The sequence below is a fragment of the Manihot esculenta genome, chromosome 3 (assembly GCF_001659605.2).
Source record: "Manihot esculenta cultivar AM560-2 chromosome 3, M.esculenta_v8, whole genome shotgun sequence".
In the NCBI taxonomy this organism is placed as follows: domain Eukaryota; kingdom Viridiplantae; phylum Streptophyta; class Magnoliopsida; order Malpighiales; family Euphorbiaceae; genus Manihot; species Manihot esculenta.
In genome coordinates, this window is record NC_035163.2 from 455073 (window position 1) to 473451 (window position 18379).

At 33.3% G+C, this 18379-nt stretch overlaps 3 protein-coding genes across 8 annotated transcripts; 1 reads left to right on the forward strand and 2 right to left on the reverse strand.

The window, feature by feature from the left end:
• Window positions 1-6: 6 nt before the first annotated feature.
• On the reverse strand, window positions 7-3958 carry LOC110611865 (probable xyloglucan glycosyltransferase 5). Of its 2 annotated transcripts, XM_043955494.1 has the most exons (6): window positions 3694-3957; window positions 2710-3407; window positions 2041-2349; window positions 1646-1936; window positions 1225-1338; window positions 7-1138 (listed from the first exon to the last, which is right to left on the reverse strand). In XM_043955494.1, exons 2-6 carry the CDS (start codon window positions 3358-3360, stop codon window positions 494-496), a joined length of 2010 nt encoding a protein of 669 aa, XP_043811429.1. In that variant the 5' UTR covers window positions 3361-3407; window positions 3694-3957; the 3' UTR covers window positions 7-493. The 2 variants fall into 2 exon arrangements, with proteins under 2 accessions (XP_043811429.1, XP_021608088.1); XM_021752396.2 differs by having other exon boundaries at window positions 2710-3958.
• Window positions 3959-9195: 5237 nt separating this feature from the next.
• On the reverse strand, window positions 9196-13220 carry LOC110611485 (UDP-galactose/UDP-glucose transporter 7). Its single transcript, XM_021751866.2, has 8 exons — window positions 12565-13220; window positions 12262-12457; window positions 12066-12171; window positions 11717-11962; window positions 11092-11202; window positions 10842-11000; window positions 9715-9858; window positions 9196-9615 (listed from the first exon to the last, which is right to left on the reverse strand). Exons 2-8 carry the CDS (start codon window positions 12300-12302, stop codon window positions 9451-9453), a joined length of 972 nt encoding a protein of 323 aa, XP_021607558.1. The 5' UTR covers window positions 12303-12457; window positions 12565-13220; the 3' UTR covers window positions 9196-9450.
• Window positions 13221-13246: 26 nt separating this feature from the next.
• On the forward strand, window positions 13247-18248 carry LOC110611484 (B3 domain-containing protein REM14). 5 transcript variants are annotated; one of them, XM_021751863.2, is made up of 11 exons: window positions 13248-13600; window positions 13681-14005; window positions 14923-15044; window positions 15137-15374; window positions 15862-15989; window positions 16067-16103; window positions 16446-16567; window positions 16653-16887; window positions 17094-17221; window positions 17306-17540; window positions 18025-18248. In XM_021751863.2, the coding sequence occupies exons 1-11, from the start codon at window positions 13523-13525 to the stop codon at window positions 18132-18134; spliced, it is 1758 nt and encodes a 585-aa protein (XP_021607555.1). In that variant the 5' UTR covers window positions 13248-13522; the 3' UTR covers window positions 18135-18248. The 5 variants fall into 5 exon arrangements, with proteins under 5 accessions (XP_021607557.1, XP_021607555.1, XP_021607554.1 ...); XM_021751862.2 differs by having other exon boundaries at window positions 13249-13600; window positions 15850-15989; XM_043954512.1 differs by having other exon boundaries at window positions 13249-13600; window positions 15862-15965.
• The last annotated feature ends 131 nt before the right edge of the window (window positions 18249-18379 follow it).

The window sequence follows — 18379 nt, forward strand, 5'->3', positions numbered from 1 at the left end:
GGAATATGAAAACCAGAGAGCATGAAGCAAGCTCATCCTTCAACCTCAATCAAACTTGCACTTCTTTTTTTCCATTTACAAGTACAATTTGGCTTGAATTTAAATGCTAAATCACAACCATGCAAGAATATAAGTCGACTGTAAAAAAATTGGAACATAAATATCCATCCTATAGCAACCAACAACAATTCAATGCTTAAGGGGAGCTACAATGGTAGATACTCTATGTGGAACAATAAATATAAGAGAGTGTGACTAGTGTTGGTGGGTGATTGACGAATAGAGACCATCCTATAGTCTTTAAATCAAATGTAGAAAATGAAAAATCATTTTATTGTACTAGACGATACCCCTTCACCACTGTTTTCCAAAGAAAGAGATCAGGACTGAGCTTACTCAGTTGCAACAGTGATGGGAAACTGTTATGAAGCGGATTAGCCGAGTCCAAGTAGATGCGTGTGTTTCGATTTCTTCGTGTCATCCTTATAATTTCTTAGCTCATTTGCTCACCAATTAGATCAAGACCCACAAGAAGGAAAGTTACACCTTGGAAGAGAAGGAAGTAGAAGTGAACTCCTTGAGCAGACAACAGGCTCCTGACTGCAGCTGTGAGTAGGAGGAATGCCAGAGCAAGCTCTTTCCTGTAAATCTTGTTCACTTTCTTAACAGGTTTAGAGGCTGATTCTTTCTGTTCCTTCAATCGGTTCAACTCTCCAAGCTCGCTCTCAGAAACTACTCTTTGCATCTGTGGTTGATTTGTGGCCTTCAAATCCTTTTCGGCAGCAGCCAATAAGTCAGATTCTGATGACCTACCAGATTTTTTGGTGACAACCCATTCATAAGAGCTACCCAACTGGAATAATCCAGATACCATAGCATTGAATTTGGTAACTGACATTGTGTTTTCAAAGAGGAGGTAGGGGACAATGAAAGGGAAGGATTTTGGGGCTGGAAGAATGTTGAGGAATGACATTAAAACAGGCACATAACAGATAACCCACATAGGAAGTTCAGCCTCAGGGACAAACATGGTTAGGGGAAGAATTATGCAGAACAATGTAAAGGAATAGAAGGGAAGGATGAGTTTTCTCAGTAGGAAAAACAGTAGGATTAAGTTCGCTTTCTTCCATATTGCTATCTGTAAGAGTTAGAGCATCAAAGGCCCTTCAGTAAAAAGGCGAGCAGTTCATATCATGGAAAACATGAATTGCGTATGAATCATACCTTAGAAGTTATAATTGCTGGAAGACACAAGCGAAAAAGTTGCATGGGGCCAGAATGCCAGCGATGTTGTTGCTTCCTATAAGCTTCATAGGACTCCGGAACTTCACAAAGAACCTAGAAAGTTATACATTTGCATTGTCAGAATGTGCACCAAATTGCAAACGTTTGGCAGGGGAAAAAAATCAAGCATCTGTCCTCCCTTCAACAAGATTATGTACTAAAAACTTTAACATGCACAAAAATGATATTAACTTGGAGAAACTGTTGGAACTTTGATCTTCATAATAAGCATAGTTTTCGAACTAGTTCCTCAATTCTGTCTGATAATTTGTGAAACCAAATTCTGAACTTGTAATGCCACGGCTTAGTCAAAATAAATCTATGGATCAATTAATTTATATTCAAGAACAAGTAGGAGTACCTTTACATCATTGAGGAAAATGAATTTCCAACCATTGAGATGCGCACGGACAGCTATGTCCATGTCCTCTACAGTTGTCCTTTCAAGCCATCCACCAGACTCCTCAAGGGCTTTAATTCTCCAAACACCAGCAGTTCCATTAAAACCAAAGAAGTTTAAGAATACACCATTAACTTGCTGTTCAACCTCAAAATGAAAACACAAATTGATGTTCTGGAGACGAGTCAACAAATTTTCATCCTTGTTCACAAAGGCCCATCTTGCCTGAACCAACCCAAGCTCAGGATTGCCCTGCAACCAAAGGTATAGAAGACTTATATGGAGTCACTTCTAAAAAAATGAAATTTGGCAGAAACAGCAATTCGTTGAACATCAGAATTATTTGTTTTACCCACATTGAAATGAGGCACAGTTAACTTAAGGAAGTCAGGATTAGGTTGAAAATCTGCATCGAATATTGCAACGAACTCATAATCCTTCACATAATCACAGCTCATTGCAGACTTCAGATTGCCAGCTTTATAACCAGTTCTAACCACACGATGCCTATAAATTATGTTGATACCCTTTTGGCTCCACTTAGAAACCTCTGCATTAATCAAACGTTGGGTGTTCTCCTCATCAGAATCATCAAGAACTTGAATCAGTAATCGGTCCTTTGGCCAATCAAGTTGGCAGACTGCAGAGATAGATTGCTCATACACCTGCATGAAGCCAAAGCAGAAAGCCTATCAAAATCGAGGACACTGCAACAACTAAATAATGCTGTCACTTTAGACTTTATGCTAAATTTGGAAATCGTTGCGCATCTGTGATCTATGATGGAGACTTCATTTCAGTGGTGGGATAATGAAAAATTTTCAGTCTCTGGTAAGTAATTAGAGCCAAATAAAATTCATGTCAAAGTGTCTGTTCTCCATACACATTAATCTTCTCAAATCTGTGCAAAACTACTTAAAATGACTCCCAAATCCAGAGTTTGGGACTAATTGGCAAGAATATATAGCAATTTAAACAAGGATAAAATTACACAAAGAAGAAAAAAGAGAAGGCTCATCTTTTACCTCCCTCTCATTGCACATTGGGATTTGAACAAGAACCATAGGATACTCATAGCCTGGTGCCTCTGCATCATCTGACTTGAAAGGATCCCCACTAATCCTGGGTTTAATCTTCTTGTATTTAATCCAAAAGCAACCTAAGGAAAGAATCAAACGATCTGCAGATTGGATAAGGAACAAAACGACACAGAATTTTGACAGAGCTTGAATTGGAGGTGCAATGTAATCAGCCCGAAATGTTAACCAAGAAACATAAACCAGGTGAAGCAAGCCTTGCAAATCCAGAGTCCTTGGAATGTGTAGATTAGCATTATCAAAATAATGCCAACCTTTCAAATAAGCAACCACTTCAAAAGCTAAAATTGCCAGAGAAGTCACTAGAAAGACTCTGATGACCCTAAGCACCAGTTTCCCTTTACCCAACTTCTCACTGGCCACTGTAACTCCTTGTCTGAAGATCAACCTCTTCTTAATGGCCCCAAGCAAAGACCAGAAGAAAGTAGCTAGCCAAGCAACACAACCGACAGCTCGGTGAGCCTTGAGGAGCAAGACCCACCTCACTTGCTTAGCATTCTTGCCTCTGCTCTTTTCAACTGGCTGAAATGCAGCATCTGGACCGTTGATTTCTACAATAGAGTAGTTGGGGTTCTCCATTTTCACTACCACTGGAGTTCCCTTTTTGCTATCTTTTGTCCACCGCTCTGAAAAATCCAATCTCGGAGCCATTAGGAGGAAAAAAAAAAAAAGAAAGAAAACCCAAAACTTCCTATAACCCAAGAACCCCGAAAGCAACTCCACTACATTCAACAAAACTTCAAAACCCAGATCCCAAAACCAAGAAATAAGAAACACCCATTTCAGGACCAAATATAAAGAAGTAGATCCCTCAAATCAAGAACCCAAAACAGCTCATTTTGAGGAACTCATGCTCAGACAGACAATGTAGCAAGAAGAAACACAAAAAGATGAGTGAGAGAAGTTCCCTGCCTTCACAAATAAATTTTCTCTCGCCTCTACAACAGATCCAACATGGCAAGGCAAATATTATGAGGAAAGGTATCTGCAGCTGTAAGACCCTAACACCATGTGTATTTGTCTAATACAAACAAAACCCAGCCATTCTCTTTAACTTGCACAAATTTTACCAAATGGTGGAAATCTTAGCTCAAATGGAATCTGCTCAAAATAATTATAAAAATGAAGTACATTAAAGAAAAGGGATAAATTACACACTAATAACAAGAACTAAATCATCCTAAGAGTAGACATGAGTTGACTGTCCAAGTGAAAATCTAGATAAAAAAGGTCTCTCAGTCTCAGGTGTTTTGACCAAATTCTAAGCTAATCATGTTTTGTTATTCACAGTACTTCCATGTATATTAATCTTAATTTTCTATTATGGCATTCACTATTTTGCATTAAGAAATTAATATTAATTCAATATTTGTTGCAAGAATTTCAACCATTCTTCACCCTCACCAATAATTATTAAATTTAAATTTATTAAATTTTTATTTAATCATATCAATAAAAAAAATTCAGAGTTAAAAATAATAATTTATTTAAAATAAACTCTTATTTAATCTAGAAACTAAAAGTTTAGAGGGACAAGAGCTCCTACCAACCCTGAAGTAACCAACCATAATAACTAAAAATAACAATAACCATAAAATTTTCACTCTAACATGTCGGTTATGGTGTGAAAAATGAGAGAAGAATATTCTTGGATGCAATCTTTTTATTTTTTTTTTTCATAATTTTGTCTACATTAACAATGGATGGCCCCCTATTGAAATACCAAAATTGCCCTTACTCTATGTAATATAAAGGCATCTCATCTAGAAATAAGAAAAAGCAAAATGGAAATGATATTATAAGATAAGATGGTGCTAATCAAAATAAAGTCGACACTTAAAAGTATTTCTATTACTATCAATATGATGCTAATAACACATCATTAATAAAAATAAATTAATTAATAAATTTTTTATAAAAATTTAAAAATATTTTATTTTCACTAAAGTATTACCTTTAATTTTTATGTTAAAAATTATTGCTAAAATAGAGAAGAAGGAAACACTAAAAAATTATAATACTGCCAATTCAATAAAAGTATATTTATTAAGTTGTAAAGTCTAGCAAATGGCAAAATTGAGGTATGGAGAATGAAAGGTGGATTGGTGTTTGATGCTATTAAAAACTAGCTTGCAATTTATGTGTTTTGGGCAGCAAAAATAACTTCAACTTTACTTATACAGAAAGCTATGGATTTATGCTTTTTTTTTTTTTCCTTTTCCTTTTGACATTTCTTGTCTTTCTTTGATTTCTCCTTTAACACTTATTCCATAACTTATTAGCTTGCTAATGCCCACCAAATATACCAATTCTTTTGGGTGACTTGTAGAATATAATTAAATTTATTCTTAAATTATACAGTAATAATAAAAAATATTAAATTTTATTTTTTTCATGAAAATATAATATTTGTTTATGTTAGGTGGAGTGATGTTATCAATTATTTGTAGATCTGCCTTGTTGAAACCATGAGCTGGATGCTATATCCTACACGTCTTTTTCCAAAAATATTTTACATATAAATATATATTCAAGTAATTAAATATAAAATTTATTATAATTTTATAAATTCATTTAAATGAAATTTAATTATTATATATTACTATTATGAGTTTAAATTTTTTTCGTATAAAATTGGATTTATACTATAAAGAGGAGAATGGGTCCAATTCAAGCATGAGTAGTAAACAAAACCAAGAATCCCTCATGTTCTTTCCAACATTATTGCCTTGCAAATCAGTTAGCTGCCGTCTCCCCCACTTGAAATCCCAATTGAGCTAAAAAAAATTTTAAATTTAGCGTTTTTACAAAAGAGAAATATTTTATTAAAATATTTTATTTTTATCAAAATATTTGTATGACCGCCGGGCTTTTGGCGTCCGGTCTCAGGCTGGACTCTGAGAAAATAAATAAATTTATAATCCAGGAGATTCCACTGAATAAATCAGTCCAACATCGCGCCATTCAATCGTAACTAAAGCCAGTCGGATTGATTTTATATTTGGATTCATTAGAAGAGAGTTTAGACCGGTGACGTGACAAAAGATAAGAGAGTAGGCCCAGCTATCTCGCGACTCTATTAGGCGTCAAAGTCGTCCGACAGAGATGAATGTGCTGGTACAAATAAGTAATACTGCAGCAGAATGACAGTTATACGTTATTAAAAAATAATTAAAAAAGAATAAAGAGAGAAAAGAGAAAAACGGGATCTTTTCGATTTAAATTTAGATTTAAACTATAAATTTTATTTTTTTAAATTTTAAAATATTAATTTTTATCCATACTTTATTAAAATATTTTATTTTTATTTTATGAAAGCAAAATCTTTAGAATTTTACAGTTGGATTCTTTTTTAATTGAAAAACAGTGCTACACAAGCAATTTAGAGAAATGGACTAACTAAAATAAGAAATAATAAAATAAAAAAAGATGTGAGTAAGAAGAAATTAATGATCATAATTGAGTGATTTAGTTAGGATTTAGAAATATATTTCTTTATTATTTTCATAGATCTCACACATATTAAAAAAATTAAATTTATATAAATTAATAATTTAAATATATTAAACTAACACTTTTGATGATGAACAAATTATTAATTATTAGTGGGGAATAAAAGTTAAAAACACAATATAAATGTTAATCATCAAATGCTAATTAATAAAAAAAATATTTTATGTAAACAAGAACATTAAATTCAATAAAATGTTAATACGAATTATTTTATTTTTGTGAAGTTTTCGAATTTAATTATTTAAAAAGAAAAAAAGAAAAGAAAAGAAAAGAAATGGTCCACGGCCTACACAAACACGTGCGTGCATCCTTGCGAACAACACAAAAATTAAGGGATGTGACTATCTCCTATATTATTAATATATATTAGAGTAATTATTGTAGCTTTCATTCATAAACTCAGCTCTAGACACTCCCACATGTGAAACCTTTTGAATATTTATTAATTATTATTTTTTGGTTTCCTAGACAATAATAAATATTTTGCTGGGAAAATGCTTTTATATGCATGGACATGTATATTCAAAAATGTAAAAGAATTAATGAATATATATTCGCTTTTTTTCTTTGTTTATATATTTTTTAAATTATTCTTAAATTATTATTATAGTGATTTTATAAATTTAACGGACAGGGCATTACTTTCCTTTTATTTTTTTTATCTGCTAATCTTATTTAACTGTTTCTTTACTACATTATCACTTATTTCTGCCATTCAATCTCGTACATATGAATGACTCAGAATCGATGCGCATGAGGACTGTAAAGTGCTCAGACAAGTTTTCTTTTCTCTTATTACATTATCATGCTTGGCTTTTTTCGGAAAGGCTCGCGCGTGAGATCTGTATGGCCTAATTCCTCATCTAGATTGAGGGGCGCAATCTGAGTTAGATTCACTTTAAAATAATTTTAGTAAGTTTTGGGTTTGTCTTTCTCATTTTAAGTGTAAAAAATTCGACAATCATAAATTTTTAAAATATTTTTAAATATTTAATAAATTTTAATATTTTTAAAATAAATATAATTAAAATTTTAATAAAAATTATTTTTTTAATACATGTAAAAATAAAATAAATAAAAATTATAAAATATGAAAAATATTAAAATAAAAATTTTGTAAAATTTTATTTATTAATTTTCATGTTTAAAATAACAAATTTTTTATTTTTTTTTAATTTAAGAATTATCATTTAAAAATAAAATTTCTATAAAATGAATCTTTCAAATAAAAATTTAAAAAATTATATACAATAAAAAAATTTATTACAGTTAGATTATCAAATCGATAGATTTACAATTTTTTATTATAATAAATTTTTGCTCTATGTAATGTAGATAAAATAAATAAATAATAAAAATATAAAATTAATTTAATTATCATTGTTTTCTTTAATTAATTGAAGGTGGTAATTATTGTTTTAGGGTAAAGGACAAAGAAGAAGGTTATAGGCATGGGCCCATGATTGGGCGATCAAATCCTATGTGTTTCATGTAAATTGAGCTCTCACTTCCTCTAGAATCACCTTTTTCTTTAGCACGTTATAGTTTTGGAATCACATAGGACATGGTAAGCTTTAATATTTTCTTGATATTTAATCTAATTAAATTTCATTAGAATAAATTTAAATAATTAAAAGAGTTTGAGTTTAAAAATTATTAATATTGTATTAAATTTAAATATTGATAAATTCAATTTAAATATAAAATATAGTTTATAATAAATAGTTATTTTTTATATTTCAAAAAAATAAAATTAAAAAGAATTCATATATTTTTAGATAATAATAATAATAATAAAATTTGAAGCAACTTTAACTAAATTACCCTAAGTTCATGTCACGTCCATCACATTTAAATTTTAAAAGTTTAAATATTAAATAAAATAATTTAATATTAAACAGGAATTAAATTTAAATATTAAATAATTCAATTTAAATAGAAATGGAACACCGCCACAGCCACAATCAGGCAAATGCCCTACTCGACCAGTTGGGTGTTGCCTCTTGCCCACCACTAACTCCTCATGCTAACCAAATTTTGTCGGCGAGGATCATCCGCTATATTATAATTATGGATTATATTAATATTAATATTATTATCCCTTTTATTTTTTTTCATCTATTTATTATTACACATTGACTCAGGTTAATTTAAAATAAAAATTAATTTATTTAAAATCAAATTACATCTCTATTAAATCTGAATTAAAAAATAATATTATTCGATTTGATTCAAATTGAAATTTAAAAAAAAAAATAATTGCAACTGAAATTGAAAGATAGCATGGAGAAATAAATGAAGTGATTTAAATGTTTCAATTCCATTTTTATCACAGAAATAATTTATATATAAAAAAATATTTTTCAAATTTCAAACGTTAAAAAATGAAAGGGAGGAAGAAGGCAAAGTTTGAAAAAAGTTCAAACATAAAAGAGAAAGGTCCACATGCAACTTCCAAAAACATGATTCATGAAAGATCACATAGAAGAGTAGAAGCCATGGCCAGCTTTCGTTATCACCATAACTACAAAGCCAGCATTTAAGCAAAAATGGTAACCTATCCTTCAACTGTCCATCCCCATTATGCCCCACACCTACACCCGCCTTTCCGTTTTTCATTTTCCTGTTTCTACTCGCTTGTTATCCAGCCATTTGTATCAATACCTGTGAAAAAAAAATCTCAGATCTACCCACCAGACCTTTCTCTTTCAGCTCTTCAACAAAGACCCAACGCAAAAACCGACTGCTAAATTGGGAAATTTTTGCCCAGGCCGAGTTAATAGGTGAATGTCAAGGATTGACCTTTGTTTCTTGATGACCATAGTCGCCTAACTCTTAACTATGACTCAGAACCGGCAACGTCATAGCGAGTGCACTGAAGATGACTTCAGTATCACTGGGTTAAATCTCGAATTAATATTTCATACATTAAGCTAAAGAGTTTGTGAAATGTGAAGTACCGTTCAAATGTGTTCAACTCAAACTAAAAAGCTGTTATGAGAATAAAAGAACAGAATCATTTCACTATAGCTTCATTCAGAATTCAACCACCCCTCTTTCCATTTGGTTGCCACTATCATCTCATAGTAAATGGTATAAATATAACAGAAGACGTGTAGAGAAATTCATCACAGCTAGCAATCTTCCAGCACGAGTTCATTTACGATGAGCCTCCACGTCTGAGGTTAATCTCGGTGGCTTCCTCTTCTTTTGCTGATATTTGGCGAATGAATACCATATACCACCAGCTGTGTTGATGATCAATCCAGTCACATTCAGAGCATGTACTTGCACGCCACCCAGTAACACAAAACCAAGGGTCTGAGAAGCAACAACAACAAAAAAAAAACTTCTAATCTTTATGCATTACTAATTAATCTTTATGCAGCAGTAGAATCTTTAAGGAAACTCCATACATACCGTGGACCCGACACCCTTGAGGACTCCCACTATAGTTGTCGTTAGAGCAGAATTGACTATAGTACACAAGAACATGGTATAGTTGAGAACTATTCCCATCACCAATGAAAGAATAAGCATCAACAAAAATGATAAAGAATTACTCTGTAATTTCGAACAGTTTGCAAGTTAGAATTCAATTCCATATATATTATTGCACAAATAAAAATACTAAAACCTGAAAAGAGAGAATGGAACTCCAAAATTCAGTTTATCAAAGTAAAAGCAGGCTATGCAAATACTCGAGAATGCCAAGTACCATACAAATAAACTTTGCAATTCAACCAGAGGACAGATATGCATAAACCTCAGTTTTATGAAAATACAAGAGATCAACGCCATGAAGCTATGATAAAGAGCTACAGCTTCTTCCGCCTTCTAAAGGTAGCTCATGATAAAACTGATACCATCACATTTCCATTTATTCTGTTAAGTTTCTTCTGCATTTGAATTGTTTTAAGTTTAATAACTTTTGTGTGCGTTAGATATTACAGCCAAACCACAAAAATGAAGCATCCCATCAGCACTTTGCCAGTCTTACTACACTACATTATCACACTATTAGAAAATCTCCAAGTAGTACACCATCCTTATTGCATCAACCCACATACCAAAAAAATCAAATGAATTAAACGACTAATGTAAATATCATCAGCAACAATCTAATTTGACCAGACAATTACAAAGTACCTTCTATACGGGATACAAGTTAATAGAACCAGCTATCAATCAGCATATTAAAAATCTGAATCAAAGGATTCATGTTGATTAACAAGATTATATGGCTGACCTACAATAAGGTGGATGTCAATAAGGAATATAAAGACTTCCCAAGAATCCAAAATCTCCTATTGCAACTTTTTAATGTCAAGTTCCCACCAGATTTTGAATTATACCTCATAGCAAAGGTTTAGATTATCAATAAAAAAATTTCACCAGGATTTTAAAGGTTGTTGACTACACAAGTGGTCAGGAATGTTTTGAGCAGTCTATTCAAGCGTGGACTTCATAATGTAAGCAGAACTACAGTGATTACTAATGCAATAAAAAAGATTCAAATCTAAAGGAGAAGGCTTTGAGATTCTAACTTTAGCAAAAAGCAACGACAAAGAGTTTGGAAATTCTCCTGTAACTATGATCAGAAACATCAAAAATGGAAGAGACAAGAAGCTGTTGTAGAACATTATCTCAACTGAAGAAAGCCCATCCTCTGCACCAGACTTCTCAACAAGGACAAGGTACATCGTCTACATTTTGAAAGCAGCACTACTATTAATAAGAGCAGAAAACAATTGGACGCTAATTAAACCATGAATAATGAAGGATTTCTAGATCAACCTGGAAAAAAACAGAAGTAAGAGCCATGCTGTAGCCAAATAGATCAAAGGAAAAGTCTCCAAGCGCCGCTACAAGAACCCCAGCAGCAGTCAATAGTACAGAAAGTGTCACCTGAAATAGGACAGAAACATATCATAGTTTAAAGGAATACTATATATTCGAGATCACTATTGAAGAAAATGCTTCTTCAAGGATTTAATGAAATGGTTATAAGATCAAGCATGATAAAATATCAAATTTGCATTTTACCAACAACATTCTGTTCATTCAATCCTTTCACACTTATTATCAGTGGTGTAGTTTTGGGCCCAGGAGGTTAGTACCAATATTATAGAGAATAAGAATGAGTGGTGGTGAAATATTTATCAAACGCACTAGATGTCCAAACTGAATGTGAATCATAAAAAAGCATATGAATGAACCAACTGAATTACTGATCAACTATTTTTTTTTTAAAGACTGATAAACTAAATAAATCAATATGCATTAATTATTAAAATCTCATTTTGAAATCAAATTCAAGAGCATTAAAAGCATATGATATAACAGCAGCAGAACAGAATTCTAAAGTATAAACAGACTGCAATAGTGTAATTATGAATTAATTCAAAAAATGGTACCAAACCTGCGCTGTAGGTTTTCCTTTTCCTGAAGAGAAGCCAGCAATGAGTACAGCAAGTGGAGTAAGTCTCTTTATTGCAATATACATAGGAATATTAACTCCTTTCAAGCTTGCCAAAGCAAATGCCACATTAGCATTGTAAAATAGAGAGATTGGGAGAAGCCTCTTTGATGTTTGCATGTCTACTCCCCTGGCTTTTGTGTATCCCATTTGCTGGCCTAAGTGTATGAGCAAAGCAGTCGCCAATTGCTAAAACCACCAAACATAGAACACATAACCATTAACAATATATTACACACCAAAAGGAAACATATCAGAACAAACTAGAGGCTCCAAATATGAAAATTAATACCTGCAGAGTGAGAAGGGTCATTGAGTGAGAATACTGCATAAGAATTCCCTTGTTGATGAAGACCATAGCCATCGAAGCAATCCCATATGACAAGGCCGAAAACAAACTACATTCCCAAAATGTCATCAAATTACAACAGCTTCAAATCAAACAAAGAAACTGAAACAGCAAAACATCAATGGAAAACGAAAAGAACCTCAAAAAAGGACTAGTTTCTGTCTCGCTGCGATTCTCCATAGCCGATAACAGATGCCAATTTCGATAAAGAACTCAACTCAACTCAACACTATCCGTCTCCCAATAAAACAATCTCACTCTAGCAGCCAATCGATCCAGTCACATAATCAAAGGAAATTCCAAAAAGTTTCCAGAGAAGTACACAGTAAAAACACCTGCAAAACCAATGAACCACCAGAATCAAGATTGAACACTGAACTCAAATGAACAAACACCCTTAAATGGAATCAACCCATCATCAAAAACAATTCAAAGAAAGTACCTAAAACACCGATTGACAATTACTATTACATTGAGAAGTAAAGGTTTCCCTTTTCTTCCCCTCAAAAGAGGGTTTCTTGGATCAAGCAATGGAGATATTAGATTTGGAGGACGTGTTGCAAGAGCTAATGCGTGTCGCGCGAAGAGCGTGTGACTGCAGAAATTGGACAAGAATATGATAACGAAAATTGATACTAAACAATAAAAAAAGATGAGGGAAGCGTGGACAAATAGCTGGCAAGAGCCTGGAAGTCGTTGCATGAGCCATAGGTGCTTTCGTTTTGTTGCTCAGGCTCAGCCCGCAGATTGAGACTTTTTAACTTTCCGTTGGGCAAAGAAACAACCCATGTTTGGGTTCAAATTTTGTTGTTAAACAGACCACATGGGGCCTCCACCTCTTTAATCACATGATTACCGGCGGTGCCATGAATGAACCCATCACCATCATGGGTTAAGCTTGAGATTTAATGGGTCTAAATCACTCTTCATTGCTGGTAAATCTCGATTATACAACTTGGCGGTAAAGCTTGTAACTGTTGGGAGTTGGGCAGAGACTGGGCCTCTTCATGCAAATTCTTGACAAGCTCACAAAAAGCCCAATTTTCAGATTCTAATTGGACCCACCAAACAAAGTTCTCTTCTTCTGATGGGTTTTCGTACATGGAGATGGAGAGAAAAAACACCTGCAAAAAGCCAATTCCACTGTGTTTCTCTGTGCCAATGCCATTCACGAGTCAAAACAATTGCACAGCTTTCCATTTTTGTAGTTAGTAAATCATATTTCTCACTGACAAAGCAGAGGAAAGCTAAAACAGCAACATAGCCAGGAGAAAAAAACAAAGCAAACACTGAGGTCTGAGTTCTGGAGTTAAATGTGATGTGCAAAGTAAAGAAAGATCAAATTATGAAGCTCAGATCAAAGAAAGATCAAAATACCAGTTAGCTCCTTTTCTTCTAGTATGGCAACAGAAAAAATTCTTTCCAGTAAGCCACATTTCTTGCAGCCAGTTCTTCCAGGTTTTAAGCATCAGCAATTTGTAAGACACTCTCTCTTTCTCTTTCTCTCTCTCAATCTTTCACACACACACTAATTTTGTTCGAAATCCATGTTTTGCAGTCAATCCCTGTTTCATTTTTCAAGTACTTGAAGGGACAAAAGTGTGAGAGAGCTATATTGAGAGGACGCACTGGGAAGATTTGGCCTGTGAAGATAAACAGTAGAAGTTTTGAAGATGGTTGGAAAGATTTTGTTGAAGATCATGACTTGCATGTTGGTGATTTCTTGGTGTTTAGACATGAAGGGGAAATGGTTTTTGATGTGATGGTGTTTGAATCAAGTGCCTGTTTGAGAGAATATCCTTCCTTTCCTGCAAAAGAATTTGATATAAAAGAGGAGGAAATAGAATTTCAAGAAGAACAACTTGCTCAAAAATCTAGTCCTGGTAAGTTCATTGCTCATTTTCTGTGTTCCCTGTTAGGTTATATCTTCCTACTCTGCACATTTTTCTTTTTCTTCAATATAAGTTTCATACTTAAAGGTGGTATCTGTGGGTCCATTACCCCAAACAAAAAAAAAAAATTCAAGAGTCTTCTTAGAAAATATGATTCTTCATTTTATTTTTATACATAGAAGTTTCCCTAGAACATGATCTCCCCAACCATTTCTCATTTTCTATACACATTTTCCTATATCTAAACAGTAAACAAATCCCTCTTTTATAAGTATATTAAATAATTAATTTGTTATATTTGAAGCTCTATAGACTAATACTCCTTGGCAATAAACACTGAAGCAAAGAGAGACTCTTTACTATACCACTAACACATTAGGTAGTTTTCGGTTTTGAAAAATTTTAAAAATTTATTAATTAGTGATTCGGGCCGTGGATGATTTTTGTAAAAATGTGTACTACTTAATTCCTCCGTATTGAATCTATTTTAGATTTTTCTAATACACTTATTGGCTAAACTCAACGATGGACTAATTAAATGCATTTCAAAAATGATGAACTAGTCAATGAGTTATGGTGATTTTACCTATAATAAATCTAGTGATCTGAAATCTTTTATATATATATATTTATTTCAATAGGTGCATGTAGAAAACCAGGGTTATATGGATAGTGAAAAAGGTTGAGTAGTTCATGTTCAAAGTAAGTCCTAATTCCTAAAATTGTTAAAAGTTTAAATTCTTTAGCAATATGACTTCTCCTATTTACCTAATTCTTTGAGGAAAATAAAGACCAAATGCTTTATTTGGATGGAACAATTGTGGTGATAGATTCAACATGTTTTCTTCCATCAATGACTTTGATATAATAGAATGATGTTTCCTAATGTGTTTGTTTCAATGATTCAGAGAAGTATAACAAGAAGGAGCAAAACAGGACTACCTTACAAGGAAAAGCTGCTACTTCTGTTCATGAACAACATTACTTTGTGGTAAAACTGACATCTTACAGCGCCAAGCGATGTAAATTGGTTGGTACTCGATACCTTTTCTGAGAAAATATGCATGGGTTAAATTCTTTTTTTTTTTTTCTTTAGTCTCTAAATTTTATACTTCCGAGCAGCATATTCCAATTAAATTTGCAAGGACACATGGCCTTTGCAACAGCAATTGCAAGATGATTCTTATGAATGAAAAGGGAAGGTCTTGGCCAGCAGTGTCATGGAACAAAAAATCAGATGGTCAAGTTTATATCGGACGCGGTTGGACTTCCTTCCGTGATGCAAATAATCTTAAGGCAGGAGATTCATTCATTTTCAAACACATTGAGAAGCAGAAGATACCTACATTTAAATTTCATAGTAAGTTGTCCTCATCAAGTTGTATTTTGTTAATGAAAAAATTGCTCTTTTCTTTTTGTATGATGACTTTGGCAATCACTAAAGTAGAGATTACAACTTAGAAGCATCAATAGCAAGTTAGCAACAGTCTCATTTTTATCAGTGCCTATTGCCTAAAAGATCAATATGGTATGGAAGTTTGGTCAGGAAATGAGGAAGAATGAACAGAGTGGTATCATCAATAACAAAAAGAAAATGTTCTAGCCATCTATGAAGCAAAAGTCGCAGACATCACTGCTCACGCATACTCATGAAAAATTATGTTTGATGAAGATATGGAATTGCGGATACTGTCCCTGTTTGTTGGCTATGCTTCATTTTTGGGAAAATAGAAACTCTTCATTTACTAAATTGACTTGCACGATTGACTGTCTTGGTGAGGATAATTATTTTTCTTGATCTTAATGATTAGTCCTTGCATGTTTTTCTGATAAAGGATTCTATGAAGGGCTGCTGCAAGCAAATACTGAGGCTAAAATGGAGCCAACTTATCAAGAAGTACACGCTGGATCCTTATCGATCCGACATCACCATATTAGTGTTTCTAAGAAGGTATCTTGCCCTGGAAACTCTGAGGTGGTGAATACTAACCCGAAACATAACTTTTTAATAATAATCATGAATTATTACTCACATATGGACTCCAATTGCAGAAAACTGCAGAAGAAGTGGAAAAAGAATGCAGGCCCAGTGAGTTTATTGCTCTCTATCACCTTCTGCAGTTCAAGTCAATCGCCAGTTTTGTGTATGCCAAACATAGGGCTCAATGGTTCACTCATTTAGCCATTAGTCCAGGCTTTACTCATATTTTCAACAATGTTTTCTCCCATTTCAAGATCAATTGCATACTTCAAATGCCAAGAAACAGAACATTAAAAAACATAGCCTAAACAATGCTTCGTGTTTTGAATCAGAACAAATCAAAGACCATCCAAGTCTTGGTAGATAGAATGCTTAACCTATGCAAATGTTGATAGATTCAACATCTAGGTTAGTGAAATGTTATTTCGTAAATGTGTTTCTATGATTCAGGGAAGCCCAAAAAGAAGCAGCAATGTGCGACTAACTATGAAGTGAAAGCTAGTTCTTCTGTTCTTGAACAACCTTACTTTGTGGCAAAAGTGACATCTTATGGTGCCTGCCGATCAATACTGGTAGGAACTTGGTACCTATACTTGTGAAAATGCGCATGGCTTAAAAATTTGTCATCCCCTCTTTTTTTTTTTAAATTTCAAACAGTATATTCCCACAACATTTGCAAGGCTAAACAATCTGAATAATAGACGTTGTAAGATGATTCTTGTGGATGCAAAGGGAAGGTCTTGGCCAGCAAAGTTATGGCATAAAACGTCAGATGGTCGAGCTTACATCCATGATTGGAATGCTTTCCGTGTTGCAAATGACCTTCATCCAGGAGATTCTTTCATTTTGGAGCTCGTCGATAAGGGCGAGATGCCTGTATTCAAAATGAGCAGTAAGTCATATCTAGTGATGTTAATTAATGTGCTTTTGACACATTATGATTGATGAAGATATGGAATTGGCTCTCCCTTTGTTAATCATATGTTTCATTCTAGGAGAACTAGCACTTCTCAGCAGCACATTTGTCTTGCTGAGGACTTAAAACTTTTTCTTATCGATCAGAGACTTGATGTTTTTCTAGCCAATGATGTTATGCAGTGATGAAAGTGAACACTAAGACCGACAGTGAGATGATTCATCAAGATGGAGAAGCAAGTTCTTCGTCAATCAGGCATCCTTATTTTTATGTCACTGTGAAGGCATATCACATTCAAAACTCTTACCTAGTAAGTAATAATTACTAAGCCAGTTCTTCGCTTTTTCGCCGATAATCATAAATTATTGCTTGTATAAAGCGCCTTTGAACGCAGCAAATTCCAAGTGATTTTGCAAGGAGGAATGATCTGATAGGCAAATGTTCTGAGATGATCCTTACGAATGAAAGAGGAAATTCATGGGTAGTATCATTAGAGACAGGTAAGGATGGCAAAGTGTATATAGGATGTGGCTGGAGCGAGTTTGCAAAAGCAAATGGCCTAAGAGAGAGAAACATCTTCATGTTGGAACTTGTGGAGGGAGGGAATAAGCCTGCTATGAAATTTTATGGTAAGTTTTAATTCTTTACATCTGGCTTCACCTTTTTTTTTCACTTTTGTCGTAAATCTATATTGATAATCTTGAGTTGAAAAGAAAAGCATTCTCAAATTTCTAGTTATCAGATAAATATGATGCATTAGCCAATACATTCTTAAGTCCCCTTACAAATTTAGACTACATGGTTTTTGTAGCAAAGTCTTCCCCGAGTTCTAAACTCAGCAAGTAGAATGAAAATTGCAGCAAGAGAAGAGGCATATAGCTATAGATAATTTTAGTTATGTCTTGCTTATGTTTAATAAACCTTTTTATGTACTTCAATCATATTACATGAACTCGATTAAAAAAACAGATAAAAATAAATTTCTTGTATGTCCTTTTTTGAACTAAACAATGAAATCCACTTTATATTATTTATGATTATTAGCTCTACTTCTTTATTTCATTAAAAGATTAAATCTTGCAGTAAATAACTATATCCTTGTTGATTTGAAAGGTGTAGAGCAGCGAACAGCAGGGAACAAAATATCCTACAAGGACAGTGCTCAAAGGATCAGTTTTGAGAATTGTGAAGATGTTAAACCTATCATACAGCATCCGGAGTAGGCATTTTTTCAGTTCTCATAACTCTGGTTATTGTGTATGCTAATTACAAGTACTGAGTACTGACTTCTGTGTGTATCTGCTTTTCTTTCTTTAAGAGAAAAGAAATAGTATTACTACATCCAGACTCTATAGACTACTCGATTGAACTATGGTAAACCTTAAGCCGGTAACTTTTTGCTTTCACCAATCAATTACGGGCTGGATTTAAAAACATTGATTATAAATCTCTAACATCACGTATTAAG